This window comes from Panthera pardus, unplaced genomic scaffold (genome assembly GCF_024362965.1).
Source record: "Panthera pardus isolate Hobbes unplaced genomic scaffold, ASM2436296v1 HiC_scaffold_22, whole genome shotgun sequence".
Classification (NCBI taxonomy): domain Eukaryota; kingdom Metazoa; phylum Chordata; class Mammalia; order Carnivora; family Felidae; genus Panthera; species Panthera pardus.
Window position 1 is genome coordinate 58,153,373 of NW_026526788.1, and position 20,202 is coordinate 58,173,574.

At 35.0% G+C, this 20,202-nt stretch overlaps 1 protein-coding gene across 7 annotated transcripts in view; it reads right to left on the reverse strand.

Moving 5' to 3' along the window:
- Positions 1–20,202, reverse strand: part of ERLIN1 (ER lipid raft associated 1) — a 65,838-nt gene that overhangs the window by 37,910 nt on the left and 7,726 nt on the right. For all 7 annotated transcript variants that reach the window (XR_002082592.2, XR_002082595.2, XR_002082594.2 and 4 more), the window contains exons 5-9: positions 19,444–19,505; positions 16,699–16,824; positions 14,661–14,734; positions 7,250–7,308; positions 5,277–5,368 (exon numbers count right to left, since the gene is read on the reverse strand). Coding sequence is in view for 3 of the 7 variants with exons in the window: in XM_019459123.2 (XP_019314668.1) it covers positions 5,277–5,368; positions 7,250–7,308; positions 14,661–14,734; positions 16,699–16,824; positions 19,444–19,505 (413 nt within the window). In the remaining 4 variants the exon portion in view is untranslated. The remainder of the gene's footprint in view (positions 1–5,276; positions 5,369–7,249; positions 7,309–14,660; positions 14,735–16,698; positions 16,825–19,443; positions 19,506–20,202) is intronic.

Here is a 20,202-nt window from a genome sequence, read left to right on the forward strand (position 1 = left end):
GAGTAAGTTATCCATTCCTTAGCATTTATTGAAAAAAAACCAAAACAAGAGTAACAAACTAGTAGAAAAAAGAATGAATTGCCAAAAACAATGGAGAGGGAAAAAATTAAGTAACGCCTATAGATCAAAATGGATGTTTACTGTAAGAATACATGATAATAGTAATAATGAGGGAATAAAAAGAACATAAAACTAAAATACGAGGTAACTATGTAAAATTGAGGGACAGTGATAAGAATTAAAGCATTCTACGGTTTTAAGAGGATAGAATGATTAGCTTTAGATTCTGTCAAGTCAGGTACACTTATTAACATTTTACAGGTAATGACTAGTTATAGAAACATTCTAGAAACAATATAAAACTTCCAATTAAGTAAAAGGAAGAAAAGAATAAAGAAAATCCAATCAATTCAATACCAATCGGAAAAGAGAGAAAAAAGAAGCAAAGGAAAAAAATGCGTGGTAAATAGCACAAAACTAAATGATACAAACAAATCCAAATATAGCAGTAACCACAATAAATATAAAAAGACTAAACTCACCAGTTAAAAGACAGATTCTCACATTGGATAAGATAACAAAATCCAGCTATATGCTGTTTACAAGAGACACACCTAAAACATAATGACATAGAAAAGTTGAAAGTAAAAGGATGGGAAAAGATACATCAAGAAAATAACTAACCATGAGAAATCTGGCATAGTTATAATTTCATTAGACAAAACAGATCTTAAGCCAAAAAGTGTGTCTGGGATAAAGAGGGTTATTACATAACAGGAGCAATTCTCCAGGGAGATGTAACAATCCTGAATGCTCTTAATGATACAGCTCTAAAATATGTAAAGAAAAAAAATTACAAGTCAACAAATCTACGGTCATGGTGGGAGATTTTAACACACCTCTCTCAGTAACTGATAGCTCAAGAAGGCAAAAATTAGAATACAGAAGATATAAACAACACAATTCATAAGCCTGACTGAATGGATAAACAGAGAAAATTTGCATCCAACAAATAAAGAAAACACATTCAATCTTTTCAAGCACACAGAGAACATTTACCAAAAAAGTACCATGTACTGATAGGCCACAAAGCAAATTTCAACAAATACTTCAGAATCCATATAATAGATCATATTTTCTGACTATCATGCAATAACATTAGAAATCAACAATAAAAAGGTAGCCCCCTAAAAACCCAGAAATTGAAAAATATACTTTTAATACTTCATAAGTGAAAGACGAAATCACAATGGAAACATTTTACAAAAATTAAAAATGAACACCAATAAACTACATTTCAAAACATGTGAATAGAAAAAAAGAAAATATATAATCTTACATGTTTCAATCAGAAAAGACTGAAATCTAAAGAATTAAGTAATTCAAGAAGTTAGAAAAGAACCAGTGAGAAAACTCAAAAAAAGAAGTAGAGGAATAATAAAAATAAGTGTAAATAATGTAATTGAAAAGTAAGAGACAAAAGAATCAACCAAATCAAAATGCAGTTCTCTGAAAAGATGAATAGAGTATCACAGACCTCTGGCAGAAGTAATCCAGCAAAAGCGAAGGCACAAAAAAACAATACTAGGAATGAAAAGGGGCATGCACATTTGGTAGCAGATTTTAAAAATTATAAGAGAATTCTGCAAATTTATGTCCCCACGTCTGAAATTTCAGATGTGAAACAATTTTCTAGAAAAGCATAACTGCTCAAACTTAAAGAAACAAGTACCTGAACAGACCTATAGTTAGTACAGAAATTAAATCAACAGGCTAAATGTTACCACCAAAAACAAGCATATGAGAGAGCACAAACCCCACTAGACCAAGATGGTTTTTTACAAGAGTTCCATTAAACCTACAAAGAGGAGATAATAACATATTTTATACAAAATGTTCCAGAACACAGAAAAAAAGAATGCTCTCCAAATCATTTTGAGGCTAGTGTAACCATTAAAAGAAGAAAAAACAAACAAAAAAAACCACCTGACAGTACAAGGAAAAAATTATAAGCTGAAATTTATAAAAGTAAAAATGAAGACATATAAAAGTAAAAATTTTAAAGAAATTATAAGCAAGACATATAGAGAAATGTACTGAGGTATATCTCCTATATCATGATCAAATGGGTTTATCCCAAGAAAGCAAAATAATTCAGGAAAAGAAAATCTACTAATATAATTCACCACATTAAAAGCTTTAAAAGGAAAAATTAGAAAAAATATACATAGAAAAAAATTCTAAGAGTTTTAACAGTCATTTATGATAAAAACCTCTTGGCAAGCAAGAAACAGAAACTTCACGAACCTGATAAAAGTTAAGTACAGCAAACATGACTGGGACTATTTAAAGTTAGGAACAAGACAAGAATACTTGACGCTACCTTTCTTTTCAACACTGCGCTTTAAGTCATAACCTTGAAACCAGGAAGATAAGAAGAGTAAAGAGGTATGGGACTACAAAGGAAAAACCAGAACTGTCCTGATCTGAAGATAGTTTGCTCACAACAGGAGACTATTAGAAATAATAGCATTTTCAGCAAGACTACTAAACAACAACAACAAAATGAACAGCATACCTATACAAAAGCAAAAACCAGTTAGGAAAATCCTTCAAAAAAGATCCTATTTATAATGGCAAAAAGGTTGAGGAATATATAGGAATAAATCTCTAAGAAAGAAAGTGCCAGAACCTTAAGAAGAAAATTATGATACTTTTTGAAAGACACTTCTCATAAATGGAGAAATAAAACAGATTTAGAAGACTCAGTATAAGTCTGAATAAATAAATAAACAATTTAATTAATCAATTCTCTCCAAACTGACATGTATAGGTAATGTAATTCCAATCAAACCTCAACACAGCATTTTGTAGAACCTGATCCGGTTCTAAAATTTATATGGAGGAATAAAGGGCCTAGGATAGCCCAAGACATTTATAAGAACATTTAGGAAGAGTAAAGCGGAATAGTTAAGGAGAAACTTGCTCTCCCAGATAGCAAGACTTAACATAAAAAGCAACAGTAATTAAAACAAGGTAATTCTGGAGAAGGATAGACCATGAAATTAGAACAAAATAGAGACCACAGCAACAGAACAAATTATATACAGTACCTTGTTATATGATAGGTGTGGCATTAGAAAAAAGTAGAGAAAATAATGAACTTCTCAATAAATAGCCTAAAATAATTGGCTTGCTATTTGGAAAAAAAAAACTGAATTCCAATGTCACACTAAACCCTAAAATAAATTCCAGATGGACTCAAGATTTAAATATGAAAAGCAAAACTTTAAACCTTTTAGAATAAAATTATTACTTTGGGGTTGGGAAAGAATTCTTAAACAGGATAGAAAAAGCACAAATCAGAATGGAAAAGACTGATGAATTTGATCACATGAAAATTAAATATATATGAATGTCAAAGACATCATAGAGTTCAAAGGCCACGAAGTGAGAGAAGATATTTCCAATGCATAAATCTGGGAAAGGATTAATATCCAGAAGATACAAAGAACTTCTATAAACCAGTCCAAAAAAAGTAATCAAATGGGCTAATAATATATTAACAAGCAATTCACATACAAAAAAAGAAACCTGAATGGCCAATAAACAATATTCAACTTTACTAGTTATCAGAGAACTACAAACTGAAATTACATGATACATGTCCACCAGCAAACTGACATAAAATTTAAAAGGTCTAATGACTCCAAGAGTTGAGGAGGATATGCAGAAATGGGAATCAATTATGGCAGCAAATGAACTGGAACTCAAACCCTGCTGAAGAGAAGGTAAAATGGTAGAATCACCACTGGAGAGCAATTTGGCAATACCGTATGTTATAAATTTGAAGATGTATGTACCCTATGACCCAGCAATTCAACTTGGAGGTATGTATTCCAGAGTAGTGCTTCTTCAACTGCCTATGGAAGGAACAGCACCCTCCCCCCCTTTTTCTGTATTTCAATTTGTTAGGAAACAGTATGTTATAAATTATAATAAAAATTAATTACTTGGAAAAATATTAAAAACAAAAACACAGGGTCCAGTTTTTTATTATTAGACATAAAATTACTATATAATACTATAAGAATTTCTAAGCACTCATTGTCAATTTCTGTCATCTCATTATGGATCAGAAACAAAAAGCCGATGATACAAGGCAGTGACCAACACTACATGTTGAGTAGCACTATCACAGGAAAACTCCAAATACGTGCACAAAGACACATGGACACTGGCGTTACTGCGGCACTGCTCATAGTAAGGAAAAACTAGAAACTACCTAACTCTTCAACAGTAATTCATCAGAATGAACTGAGGTCCACTCATAGAATGAATGCACAGCAGTTAAAAATAACCACATCTACACATACCAATATGAATAAAACTCAAACAATGTTGGTACGATAAAGGCAAGCTGTGAAATAAAAGGTAGAGTCTGATACCATTTTTAGGGTTTAAAACAATCCTATGAATTATTATTACATAGTTATAATAAAAATATAAAAATATGGACAGAAAGATTACACAAGCTTTAGAGCAGAAGCTACTCAGAAAAGATGAGTCAAGAAATAGGACCAGGTAAGAGAACACAGGGGGCTTCCAACAGATATATAAATTTATTCTTGAAAGAAAGTATGACCTGAAGGGATGTGGCAAACACTAAGCCTTCATTTTATTATTCTCTGTACATTTCTGCATATTTGAAATAGTTTACAAAACACCTCTTAAACTTTCAGCATCCCAAGGAACAACAACTGACAGCCTAAGAGGTCAGTCCAATACACAGTCTCCTGGAGTGTTTGGGAAGCCTCTGTGATTCAAATAAGGTGTAAGCAATCCCGCCGTACTGTCGGAGAGGGCAACATCTAGCCATCCAGATAAAACTAGGTACATGTCAACAGCAAGGATGCATGCTATAAACATAAGCTTTGGCCAAAAAACTTCCCATTCTTAAATTGTATGAACAAAAACTCTACCCCACAGAGGCCAGTGTTGCCCAAAAACCCTATCCATTTTCCTTGTCCTTGAAAAAAGTAGCAGTAGCAGCCACACATGGTCTCGAGCCAAACCACTTCATTAAGTACTGGCACCATCAGGTTTTAAAGGCTGTAGGGCATCTGAATGTACAAAAGAGTTTCCAGAATTCTCCACTATGTATGATGCAATCTTATTTGATCCCATCAATATCCATCATCAGACTGACAAAGAACAGGACAAACTCGTAATACATGTACTTTAGAAACAACCAATTCAGAAAGAAATCAAAGTACCTATAACAGCCTTTTTCCTCTCTGTCTCAGCTTCTTTCTCCACAACCTTTTGTTTCTGTGCAGCTATAAGAAGTTTTGTCTTTTCAGCCTCCCTGTGAAGCAAAATATTATAAAAATTAGAAATGATGTGCAGTCACAGGCAGTAATTCTGACTCTATGGTGGGTCAGAGAACCATTTCAACACGAACTTTCTGATCCACTATGGTGCCAAGAGAGGTGTTACCTTATTTTACTTATAATAAATCTGAGGCTGAAAGGTTAAATGATTTGCCCAAAGTCACCCAGATATAGGCATCAAATTTATACGTCTGAATTTAGTCTGACCTTTTCCTCTAACTGTATCATGGAAAGGCCTGTGATCTGGAAGTACCCGGAGTATATAAATGGTTCTTTTACTGTTAGGCCTCCAGCTAGCCCATACAGCACTCTGGGCCAAATAGCAAAATGCAACAACCTCTGGGCAGACGCAGTCCCTCAGGTACATGGTCTGACAAGCAGAATGGAGCTGGATTTCAGCCCCTCCTCAGGCACTCTTTTGCAGTGGCCCTGCTTGTTGTATGGAAGACATAATTAGGTGGCAGTTATTAGGTAGTGAACTAGTGCTCAATGTAAAGAAGACTTTTCTGAGAACCTGAGTGTTCTAATAATGGAAATGGCTGGCCTATCACTAAGCATGTACAAGTGGTGACTGGGTGACTACATGGCAGAAAAAGCATAAAAAAGACTATTAGGTGGGAGGTTAGATCTCAAGGTGGCTTTTAATTCTGGGATTTCAATAGTCTACAAAATTAGAAAGATCCAGATTTATCTGAAAAGTAACTCCAAGAGTTTCCCTAAAACATTTCCCCCCAAAGATCTCTTCTTTCCTCCTGCCCAAATTGATAAAGACATAAAATGGCATTCTGGATACTACAAATTATTTGAGGGCAGAGAACATACAGTCTTCATGTTTCCATCACTAGAAGCTATCATGTTGAGAGCCTAAGTTATCCTGAGCCTTCAATTAAAAAAATTTTTTATACCAATGGATCAGACTCATGATCTACCCAGCCTGGCACTCTGCTTTATAGCTTCAAAAAAGAAGTTCCTTTTCTACAAATGAAAAGAGAAAATAAAACTCAGCATAATAAAAGATACAGACTCGGGAACAGTAAGGACTCAACCGTATATTACCCCAGGAAGAATTATTATTACTTCTTGGATCCCCTATACTTATACAATCTGTTGTATTCTTCACTTGTGCAGTTATTTTTCCAGCATTTCATATTTTTCCTCTTCAAATACCAGCCAAATTTCCTAAAGACTTTTGTTTCTTCTTTTCACTACCTGTCACACAAGAATAATACTGCCATTTCAACTACAATAGGTATTCCCCTAATATGGATCTTCAGAACACTTAGAAATTAATTTCATGTCAAGCAAGTAACTTCTCATTCCCAGTCAGCCCTGGACACATAAAAGAGAAGACTACCAGGAGTCAATTAAGGCAAAGCTTCCCCAAAGCAAATTATAAAGATCTAGGTGTCATTTTGGATACACAACCACATAAAATGAACATCAAACTTTACGCCAATAAAGTGTTTCTATTCTTACCATTACAACACAGTAACACAATACAGGCACTCCCTTCAACCTTACCAGCCAGGACTCCTTCTCTTCTCTATTAGTATTTAATTCAAGATAATCATGTCCAAATTACAATTCCTTAGCTTTCCAACAATAGCTCTATAGCAAACTGCATACTTAGCCTCTAACGCTGCTCCTGAAATGTTCATATATAAAGGGAAAACTCATAATAATCTAGTGAATTAAGACACAAGAATAGATAATATTATTAGAATTAAAGAATGGAAAATAGATATACACCCCACCCCAGAGTGTAATATCTCATATAGAAGTTTTCTCTACACTGGTATATTAATAACTAGACAGCCCTAAAAAAAAAATATTGGGCTCCCAAGCATATTACTCACATTAACTCAAAATTTCTTCTTATGGCTTCTGGGATTTTGGGTTTTGTAACACGCACAGCCTAAAAAATAAAAGTGAAAAGCCAAAGTATATTTGAAAAATAAATCTTCAAACTAAATCTACAGAAAAGCTCCTCATATGAAAGTAATAAAGCAACTATGACATAGCTGCCTACTAACACGTGTGGAGATTCCACTAGAAAATCTGTTTTTCATGCCATCACACCAAGAATCAAAGATACTCTGCTTTTTACTTCCTTAAAAAAAAAAAAAAAAAAATGCTTGGCTACAGGAAAAACCACTCTATCCACTGAGGAAATAAACTCCTTAAGGGAAAAGGTTCTCCCTTAAAAGACCTCCACAAAGCTCTTCAGTTGGATACTTTTGTTTCCTTTCCAGGCTTGCCAACCAAAGAAACACAAGGAAGGCAAAATTCCAAGATTTAAATTGTAAAGTAGGAAACAGTCAACAACAAAAATAAAAGCAAACAAAATTCAGGTCAGTATATGCAACTTAATAACAGTAGACAATAAACATATTTACTGTTTCTTAAACCTGTAATCACTCAGTACTGGCCATACAGAAACAGTCCAAAGCTGAAGGAAAACAAATACCAGTTAACAGCTTACATTCTTTCTTGCCAGGAGCTCACTTAGAACAAAGTCTACTTGTCTTTTTTAGACATTGTTTACGAGATACTTTGTTTCCCTAACCGTAGTGTCCTTTGACATTAATTAAGATTATCTATTTGGGAACGGCAGCTTTTTGAAGGCTGACTTCTCCATCAGAAAACTGATCTTTCAAAAGCTTTTGATTTAACTAGTTAAACATCACTCCCCGCCCCACCCCCCCACATTACAAACACACACAACAAACTCCTGATGTGAAGAAAGTTTTAATTTCCCTCTGAAAACTGGCTAAACTTAAACAAAGCCTCTATGCACATAACCTTCTTTTAAAAGCCTTTTAAAAAGACTTAAAAACTTTTAAGCAACACAGCCTTTCCAACATGTGAGAGAACAGTCAAATCTGTGAAGAATTTGAGAGCTATCATAACTAAATACAAGAATTAGTGAAACGGAGTAAGAAGCTGGGGACTCTAGTGAGGAAACTCACTACGTGCTGAAGGTGGGGCATATGAGGCCCTGAGGAACAACGCACAGAGATACCCAGAAGACCAAAATTCCTAACAAGCATTTGTGAGAGATGCCAGATTTCAAGATGTGACTACCAGAACACAAATGACTTCCAGTATGTTTTAATATGATCCAGGAGGAAGCACTATCATTTTGCATTTAATTAAGAAACTGGCCATATATTTTTAGTCTTTTTTTTAAATGTCTATTTATTTTTGAAAGAGTGTGAGCAGGGGAGGGGCAGAGAGAGAGAGAGAGAGAGAGGGAGAGGGAGACAGAGGATCCAAAGTGGGCTCTGTGCAGAGAACCCAATGTGGGGCTCGAACTCACAAACCATGAGATCATGACCTGAGCTGAAGTTAGACGCTCAACCAACTGAACCACCCGAGCGCCTCAGGTTTGTTTTTTAAAAAGCATAAAATAGGACTGTCTTCTGAAGATTTCTATTTTGCTGTATGAGGGAGGCTGAAGAACATACTACATGCTTGCCAATCTTGGGAATCTCATAATTTTCAAGTATGTGTAAAGTAAGCACCTACTGTAACAGGTAACGTAAGTTATCATAACAGACTTAAAAAATAAAATGACAACATATCCCAAAACAATGCCCAAAACACACACACACACACACACACACACACACACACACACACACACAGTAAGTGGAGAGGGGAAAGAAAAAAGCTAATGAAATGAATATATCTGAAAGTGACCACTGGGGTATAAGCATGTATTTTATTTTATTTATTTTTTAAATGTTTATTTTTGAGAGAGAGAGAGAGCATGAGCGAAGCAGGGAAGGAGCAGAGAGAGAGGGGGACAGAGGATCCAAAAGAGGCTCTGTGCTGACAGTAGAGAGCCCGATGCAGGGCTCGAACTCCCAAACTGTGAGATCATGACCTGAGCTGAAGTCAGACGCTTACCTGACTGAGCCACCAAGGTGCCCTTAAGCATATATTTTAAATGGAAAGCCAGCATATAATATAGTCACTCTCTTACATAAGAAAAAAAAATATTTAAAAAATATCAAAGACACATATTTTCACCACTCAAATTTGCCACAGCAGTTGTTCAAGAAGAAAAAAGTATAAATACAGACAAGGGAAAAATTAAATACTGATTATTACAGAGAATGCTTGTAAGTATTAACTGGGTGCCTCATCTGTGCCAAGTACTGTTTGTTCTAGGCACTATGAATACAGCAATGAACAAGGTGAGACTGCTCTCATGAAATTGAAATTTTTAAGGGGAGAAAACACAATAGATAACAACAAAAAGCAAATAAATGAATAAAAAAGTTTCAGATAGCTATGAGTGTCATGTGAAGAATTAAAATAGGATGACTTGGAGACTGGGAAACACTAGGTTGTGGAGGGGAAATTAAGATTTTTATTTTGGCATAATTATATAAATAAAAATCTAAGGAAATTCATAAAGTTTCAGTCAAGTAAGATATATAGGTCTAAAGATCTGTTGTAGAACATCGCACATACTGTCAATAATGTATTGTGCACTTAAAATTTAAGAGGGTAGATTTCGTGTTAAATGTTTATAATACATACACAACAAACAAATTCAAGGAAATTAACCAAAAAACTTTATTAGAGACAGTGAAGTCAACAAACTAGTAGATACACAATAAATTCACCAAGAATCATTTGGATTCCTCAATGCTTACGCAAAAAGAGACAACATATTTAATAGCATTAAAATTCAGTGAATTCATGAGTATTGATTTAATTTGGGATATGGGTTTCTCACCTAGGTCAGAAATTCTAAAAGAAACAAAAGTGATGATATGCCTAAGTAAAACCATAAACTGTGTTCCTAATTTTAAACTTATATGTCAATTTAGATACCTGATATAGCTTGAAAATATCAATAATGAAAGCTCATCTGGAAGAATAAGCTGGCAGAAATATCAAAGGCCACTATTTTTGAAAAGATAATATATCTCACGAGATTTTAAAAGTGAATAAAATGTTGAATTATAACAGACAGTAATGTGTTAAGGAAGGAAGGCTGACAAATAGCCTGGAAGATCTGAAAAAGCATTCCAGCTCTTGTAAGAAACTTTAAAAAAATTTTTTTTTAATGTTTATTTATTTCTGAGAGAGAGAGAGAGAGAGAGAGAGAGACAGAGCATGAGTGGGGGAGGGGTAGAGAGAGAGGGAGACACAGAAGTCAGAAGCAGGCTCCAGGCTCTGAGCTGTCAGCACAGAGCCCGATTCGGGGCTCGAACTCACAAACTGTGAGATCATGACCTGAGCCAATGTCAGTTGGGTCGCTCAACCGACTGAGCCACCCAGGTGCCCCTCGTAAGAAACTTTTATGACAAAATTAAGCAACCAAAACAATGAAGATCTTGATCAACCAGTTTAAAAACGTATTACAAAGCGACATTTTTTTCATTCAGTGACTGGTTTTATAAAAACAAATAAATATAACTAAATTTGAAAGATCTTTCTCACTGCGATGCAGAAAATGACGTAAAAGTGAAAGTGCGGCAACTTGAGAGGAGGTGAGATGGTGAGAGATAGTGACTTGGCTTAATGAGGTGGCAATGAAGATGGAGGAGTGAACAGTTTTATGGATTTTGGTGGTAAAATCAGCACGATATGGGGTCTGATTAGATGCCAAGGATGAGAGCATTGTCAAAGATGCCTCCCACATGTCTAGATTTGTCTGAAGAGAAAGAGGGGTCATTACTAACAAGATGGAAAAAATAAGGCAGAAACAGATTTGATGGGAAAATGTTTAGGGCTGAAAACTAATGAAGGAATAGGAAACGGAAAGATCAATGGAATAAAGTCCAAAAAAACAGTACTACATAATAGGATTTAGCAGGCAATACAAATGGTATTTCAAACAAGGGAGATGGAGGCATAAATTATTCAGTAATTCTTGTTGCTACCAAATTGGGGGACAGAGAATTGGAACCCTACCTCACAACTGACATCACAATGGACTCCAAATGAATTAAAGATTTAAATCTATTTTTTTAAATTTATTTATTTTTGAAAGACAGAGTGTGAATGGGGGAGGGGCAGAGAGAGACAGACAGAATCTGAAGTAGGCTCCAGGCTCTGAGCTGTCAGCACAGAGCCTGATGTGGGGCTCAAAGAACCGTGATATCATGACCTGAGCTGAAGTCGGACACTAAACTGATGGAGCCACCCAAGCGCCCCTTTATTTTTGAGAGAGGGAGAGAGAGAATGCGCGCGGGGGAGGGCTACAGTGAGAGGGAGACAGAGGATCCAAAGCAGGCTCTGTGCTAACAGCAGATAGCCTGATGACACGGGGCTCGAACTCATGAACCTTGAGATCATGACCTAAGCCAAAGTCAGACGCTTAACCAACTGAGCCACCCAGGTGCCCAAAGATTTAAATCTAAAAACACAACTGTAAAAGCAGAGAAAAATGTGGTAATTTCCAATTTTATTTAAATTTCTATATTATAAAGTGGGGAAAGTGGCTTAAAGCACGCCAGCACTGTAAAAAACCATAAAGGAAAAAATACTAAAATTACTACATAAGTTTAAAGCTTCAGAATTGCCAGGGGGGAGGGAGGTGGAAATTAAATGGTAAAAAAAAAAAAAAAAAAAAAAAAAAAAAAAACAAACTAGGAGAAATGTTTCCCATGCATTTAAGAGTTGTAATAACATAATTCACAAATGAAATACAAATGGCCAAGAAATATCCTAGGGCATTCAACCTCAATAATTAATAGAAAATACCAGAATAATTTCTCTGAAAGGATGGAGAGTGGGCATGCATCTGTTTTTGGGTACACTCACAATCTAATGTGTAGGAAACTACAGCTCACCAACACTAATGATGACAGATGTAAGATACTAAAATTTTCTGAAAGGCCATTTGGCAATATGTATCAAAAGGCCTCCAAACAGGGCATATAGTTTGACTCATCAATCCTACACTTAATAATCTGTTTAAGGAGCATACTTTTTGGGGATGAGCCCTGGGTCTCATATGTAAAAGATGAATCACTGGGTTCTACTCCTGAAGCCAAAACTACACTGTATGTCAACCAACTTGAATTTAAATTAAAAACAAATAAATAAATAAACTAGAAAAAAAAAGAATCTATTGTAAGGGAAGGATTGTAGAACCCTGTCATTGCAACGTGTGTGACAGTAAAAATTGGAACCACAGACTAATTAAATAAAGCCATTAAAGGTGATGATGTAGTGAATCTATATTTTTGACTTGAAAAGATGCTTATATATACTGTTAGTGAAAAAAGCAGCTATGGTATGATTCCACTTTAACATTATTTATACCTATAAACAAATATACGCTCCTCTAGATTAAGAAGAATCTAAAAAAATACAACTGTTATCTCTGCAATGGTATGACTATGGGTAAATTTCATTTTACTATTCATCTTTTTCCCAATATCTAATTTCTTTACAACACACAGAACACGTTTGTATAAAAATATTCAGAATATACAAAATATGACAAATCAGTAAGAAAATTAAAACAATACAACAGAAAAGTGGGCAAAGGATATGAATAGGCAATTGACACAACAGCCAAAGAAAAAAAATCAAAAGATGCTCAACTTCATTAATAACTAAAGAAATGCAAATCAAAGAGAGATAGAACATCACTCCATACAGCAAAAATTAGCATATCTAATTGCTTCAAATGCTTGTGAGGTTTACGTAGAAACAAGTATGCACATATATTGTTAGTAAAAATAAAGATTTATACAGGTTTTTGAAAGATAATTTGTACATAACAAGGAGATGTGTCAAGAATGTTCACTACCCTATTGTTTACTAATAGCAAAAAATTGGCAACAGAGAACTAATTATGTAATATAAGGCAAAGTATTCTAGGCAGCTGTTAAGAAGAATGAGCTGCATCTCCCAAGTAACAACCTGAGCAGAATCTAAGAATCTGTCACATTCATATTTTTTATCTTTATTTTCTTTTCATATTTTTTACCTTTAAAATTGAAAAGCAACTCCAGCCACAACTGAATGGACAACGAAGAGGATTTTATGAAGTTAGCTGTGGACTTTTCAAATGACCTCTTAACTTTGGCAACACCCCCTCAGGCACCAGTCAGAGATAATGGCACAGTGTGAATGGGAAAAGGGAAAACCCTCACCACCTTTCCAGTCTTGTTTCTGAGCTCACATATGATCACTCACAGTGAAGGTACATTCTCAATGGTGTGACACTTCGGACATGTGACACCAAGAAAAGTTTTCTCTTTAGCTTCAGTAACATTCGTCACCACAATAGCAGATCTCCTAGAAACTCTAAGAAAGGACACTAGAGAAGCCATATTACCACTTCTCAGGTAATCCAGATCTACAGCAACACCTTTTAATGTTATTGACCATGACCACAGTAAGACATGTATTTTACAGTGACACCCAATATAAACACCTACACACTTAAATAAAAAAAAATTGCACAGAATGACAAACTTAGTACATGTCATGTGCTCTGATTTCTTTTCCTCTTCAATTTCATTTTATTTACAATGCTGGTCATGATCCACTAAAATTGATTTTAGAATCTACTTACGGATTTCAACCCAATCTGAAAATATACTGACCCACAAAAGCAGGCATATAATCTCTCACCATTCTATCTCCTAATACCACAGCCGCCACCACCACGGCCACCAAATTCACCTGCTATCTTACTTTCATTCAGGCCATGCTACCCACTTGAAATACCTTCCTTATTCCTCCCCCCCCATATAAATCCTGATAATTCTTCCATTCCCATCTAAAATCCCAACTCAATCATAGTCGTTTCCAGGCAGACTCTCTTGAAATATTCTATAACTCTAAACTCTTACAGCAATAATCATCCAATCAATATATCAATTAATCATACATGACATCTATTTTGATAGAATTATTATTCAAATTTTATATTTGAAATCGTTGTTCAAAATCTTACTGAGACTAAAGCCTTACTCTTACACTGATTTATCACCATTATTGTATCTTAATAATGCCTCACATACAAGCAGTGCACGAATTTCATTTCCTTGTAAGAGTCTCTCAGCTTATCTGTTCCTTCTAAGAGTTCAGAAGAAAATGACACCCAGGGTAAGCTACAAGACTATTTTACTTTGCAGAGACCTAAAGTCAAAGTGAGAAAGCTATTCTATAAAATACCTTAGCACTTCAATTCAATAACTGCTGAATAAACAATGTCCAATGAAAGAACAATTAAATTCAAAGCCCTCAAAATTCCTAGAGATTTTCCCTAAGAAAAGGGCTTACCTGTATGGTGAGGCCTGGAGCCATGATGTTCAAATCTTTCTGCAGAGCTTGCTTCAGATTTTCATCTATTTGATCTGTTTTTGAGGCCAAGAACAACAATTCTCATGATACTCAAAAAAATTTTTTTCATTGTATTAACACTGAAAAAAATCCAATCACTATTAGACCTAAAGTTTCCATGGTACTGTTCTTTTGTAAAGCTTAAACCACTGCACATATATATGAAAACAAAACTACCTACATATTGTAAATGTATAAATTATTACATATATTTAAAACTTATATTTAATTTTCCTTTTGTATAGGAGAAAATGTGAAGAACTGTCAAACAAAGAAATTAAGGAAGAAAGATGATAAACAGGTTGTTTATCAGAAGAAAAATGATAAACAGGTTGTTTATCCAATAAATGGAGACTCTAAGTCTCTAATATCTTAATTCAGTGTCGTTACTTAATATGTGTCCTGATTATCATAAAAACCAAATTCCTATCCTCAATCCTTAACCCGAATCTCCAAATAACTAAATTTCATTTCCATGGACCTCTGCCCATTATTTTGGATTTAAAAAGGGTGCCTGGGTGGCTCAGCAGGTTAAGTCTCTGACTTCGGCTCAGGTCATGACCTTGCAGTTTGTGGGTTTGAACCCCGTGTCAGGCTTTGTGCTGGCAGCTCAGAGCCTGGAGCCTGCTTCAGATTCTGTGTCTCTTGCTCTCTCTCTGTCCCTCCCCTGCTCATGCTCTGTCTCGCCCCGTGTCTCAACAATAAATAAATGTCTAAAAAAAATTTTTTTTTAATAAAAAGGGAGGGGGGAGAGTTCACAGGAAGGTCTTTGAAGTATACAAGAATGGACAATAAAGCTATCACTTCACTTGGCTTTTTAACTTATAAATTTTCTACCTCAATAGTACTCTCACCATTATTAAAATGACCAGTGATGTGACAAATCAGGACAGTTGTCTCATATACCTAGTAGTTGTGAATCATCAATGAGGGATCAATTGGTAGATCTCTAAAATGATTAACCATCCCTATGCCTGCCTGTAAGAAATTCACTAAGAATTCCAGGAGGGAGAAGTGAGCAACCAACAGCAACAGCCCAATCACGGGTCACAGCTTTCACTATCACAAATGAAAAGTAACTTGTGCAGAAAGAGTTAACATAGCAGTCCTGAAGCTGTGATCCTTAGAAAGGCTTGTCTGTAAGTTGGCCTTTGGCTGTCACCTGGGAACTTGAATTTGGAAAGGATTTCCACTATTCCAGGAACTGGTAAGAATGACTCACTGTGCCTAAACTGTTTATACAACCAATGTGGTTTATGCTGAACATGTGCCTTCCTTCTGGGAGTCTGGAATTTTGTTATGTACTAGGCAGAGGATGCCTATATGTTAGCTTCCAATAACAATTCTGGGAATTAAGTATCTAATGAGCTTCCCTAGCAGACAACATTTCATATGTGTTGTCACCGTTTAATACCAAAGTGTATCCTTGCATGACTCCACTGGGAGAAGACTCTTGGAAGCTTGTGCCTGGCTTCCTCTGGATTTTACTTTGTATATTTTTTGCTATAATACATCTTAGGTGAGAGTAGAACATATATTGAGTCCTGTCAGTCTTCCTAGCAATTCATCAAACATGGTGGTGGGTCTTGGGAAACACCAAGAAACAGACTTCTACTAAATTTCCTCAAATTATCTATTAAAATAACAACAAAGCTAATTTTCACTAAATTATCATAGTAAAAAAACAGAATATAGTCTATAAATAATGATCTTTTTCTAATCTCTATCAAGTTATACATAGTGCATTTCAGAAAATGGTTCTCATTCTTAAAATATCTTTTGAGTAACTATTTGCTTAATTTAATGATAAGAAATTTTAAACTTCAGATAAAGAATATTTTAAAGACAAATGCTCTATTATAAATTCAGAAGAAATGCTGAAATAACATAATGTTTACTAATATTGTTATAGTGTCCACAGAGTTGACTAAGATTTCCAACTCATCATTCACATATTTAAAACAAATAAGACACTCACCAAACAATTCAATGTAAACTTCTTGAAGTGTATGGGCACTGCAAAACTGGTTCAGTTCATGGTGGATTTTATTGAAGATTAAGGTCTTGTCATAATCTGCAGTGTAGTTCCTCACGATATCAAACACTGAAGGAAAGGTACAATCCATTTTTACCCATGTACCTTCTAATTCAGCCAAGGTAAAAGTTATAATATACATGAGAAAAAGTGACAACAGAATAGTGAAAACATGAAACACAATTCACAAACATTGAGCATTTCTTGTGCTGAATTTTCCAGATATTACTACATTTGCAATTCTAATGGGCAAATTTTGAATTCCATACTAAGAAGAGTCTACATTATCTTGGAGGTAATAAGGAACTGTCAAAATTTTCAAACAAGGGCATGACACAATCACATTTGTACTGTGGCAGCAGTGTGAAGATGAACTGTGGGGCAGGGCAAGTATAAGGCAACTACTGCAAAGCAAAAGTTTAGCTAAGAGGTAAAGAGGGCCTGAATCAATTGAAGAACAGTGGAAATAAAAGAAGGAAGCAGCTGCAAATGACCATTTTGGAAAGGTGATTTTTTGTTTTTCCTCAGATTTTTATTTAAATTCTAGTTAGATAACATATAGTGTAAGATAAGGTCCAGGAGTAGAATTTAGTGATTCATCACTTACATATAACACACAGTGCTCAAGTGCCTTCCTTAGTACCCATTCCCCATGTACCCCATCTTCTCCCCAACGAAAAGGTAGTTTTTAAAGGCTGTAAAAAGATACCAGGCTCAAAGGAGAAGAAGCAAACGTTCACTGGGCCAGGCTTTATATCAGGGAATTTATGTACATTACCACTTAATTTCCACAAAAAAACCCTCCAAATTTTGCATAATAGGAAACAGAATTTCAAAAATGTGCCTAAGGGCACATACTAGATCACACCAGACCCATGCTCTACCTATTAAAACATTGCTTTCTTCCTTCAGACCCAAAGACTAGTTCTACTGGCTTTCCCATGGAGGATATCAGGTATAACTGGATTCCAGATCACAACTGATAGGCATTCAATAAATACTTGCTGACTAACTCATTTGCTTGGTCATTACCAAATGAACTGTTGATCCAACAGTTTCCTTATCTCTGGTTAGAGAACCAGCAATAAATTCCCTTCGTCTATTTTTCCAATCATAATCCATTCCACTGATTTGTAACCAGGGAAAGTAGATGGAAAAAAAAGACAAGGAAAATAATCACTGAAATATATAATCCAAATCCACTTGACAGTAATACAGCTTGCTCTCTACTCTGAAATTCTTTTGCTATTTGTGCCTGTACCAGTGCCATGAAATTTAGCATGACCTTATATTCCAACATACATAAATACATACACACACCTATGTATATATATGTGCTGGTATCATGTCTTCTGAAGTACAATAAAAAAACCCTGAAGGAAAAGGCTCTAACTTCACCTTTTTAAGCTGTTTTTGTCAAACACAGTATCCTGTACGTATCAACATACATGCAAATTTTAATAAAAAGGATCAAGATAAAATGGCAGATCTTTCAAATGAAAGCAGAGTCTCAAACAGACCCACATACACCTGTGTTCATAGAAGTATTATTCACAATAGCTACAATGTGGAAGCACTCCAAGTTTCCATCAATGGATAAGTGGACAAACAAAATGTGGTATATACACAAAGTATTATTCAGCCTTAGAAAAAAAGGAAATTGTGACACATGTTACAACATTGACGAACCTTGAGGACATTATACTAAGTGAATAAGCCAGTCACAAAAAAGACAAATACTATGGTTCCACTTATTATAAGGTACTTAAGAGTAGGCAAAATCATAGAGACAGAAAACAGAACAGTAGGTGCCAGGGGCTGGGGAGAGAGGGAAATGGGAGTTAATGTTTAATGGGTAGTTTCATTTTTGCAAGATGAAAAGAGGTAGATGGCGTTAATGGTTGCACAACAATGTGAATTTTTTTTTTTAAGATTTTACTTTTAAGTAATCTCTACACCCACTGTGGGGCTTGAACTTATAACCCTTAGATCAAGAGTCACATGCTCTATGAACTGAGCCTGCCAGGTGCCCCTGTGAATGTATTTAATACCACTGAACCGTACACTGAAAAATACTTGAGACTGTAAATTTTAAGTTATATGTATCTTACCACAATAAAAAAAAAAAGTTGGGGGAAAAAAATCAAACATAAAAAAAAAAAAAAAAGCAAATCTTTCTCCATAACTTCTAAGTTTTTGATTTGAATAGTAACCACTCCATCTCTGTGGCTTTTCATCTTTTACCAAGTGTTTTCCCCATACTGAGAACTTTCAGATCACTTTACAAGTTATAGCAAATCTCAACTAGAAGTTTTCTATGGTTATAAATCAATGTGTTCTGATCTGTTACAGATTTTTAGCATGCAAGAAAATTCTCTCTCATCCTGACTGGATAAAATGCTACTTTCTAGAAACTCTAGAAATAATCAATGACCATCTTGCTCTTCGAAAACTCAGATGAGAGAAGAGTAACACATAAAGTTACAGAAAGTCAACTCTGTTTAGGACTTGTGACCTGTTTCTGCCACCATTTCCCAGAAATAGAAAAGATTCTCATTTTTTTATATATATCAGAAATGAATGAGGTCATAAAACTTTAAAACTACCCTTTTATTCCTTAAGGAATCTCTTCAGATATAAATACTCTAATTGTAACTGTAAAAACAACAGAATATATGGGTACCATACCTGCACAAGGGGCCAACATATTAACCACTTCTATTCGGTCAATATAGATCATGACCCCACCACTAAAAACAAAGAAATGGAAAAAGTGTGAGCTAAATTTTATCATAATCCCAGATTCCCACATTGTCAAACATATCCCACATGGTAGAAATTTAGAAGGAAAATCTAAAGTCATACACTACTCATTAATTAAAATAACCACTACTCAATCACCACTCAAACGTCCCTGTACACATTTAATCTGGCTCCTCTCATAACCAAGTCTCACCTCTGTAACTGAAGCAATCAAATCAGCTCACATGAAGACTAAATGTATAACGTAGGGCTACTTAGGAACTTTGCCCTTATTAACTGAAGCCAACAGCTAACGCAGTACACTTCTCAAACTTTTCCATCAAGGGACCAAGTAAAATGGTTCCCCAAGGTGTATTAAGACCAGCCACGGGCTGACTTTTTTTTTTTTTTTTTGGTCTCCTGCCTTATCTTAATAATTCATGAGGAGTTTTAATCTTTTTAAACTGTATTTATTCTAATATGAAAAAAGACTTTCTCCTCAAACCCTCAAGTAAAATTGACACTCCAGAAAGATAGGTCTTGTTAAGTAATGGCTTCCTGTACTTCCTGGCCTATTAGCACAGACCCTGAGGTACATGTGAATCTCAATTTAAGATTCATGAAGTTAGAGATTTTGAAACTAAACAACTAAGTCTTCCTAACAACTTACAAGGACATTTTCTTTCTGATATAAAAGGTAATACC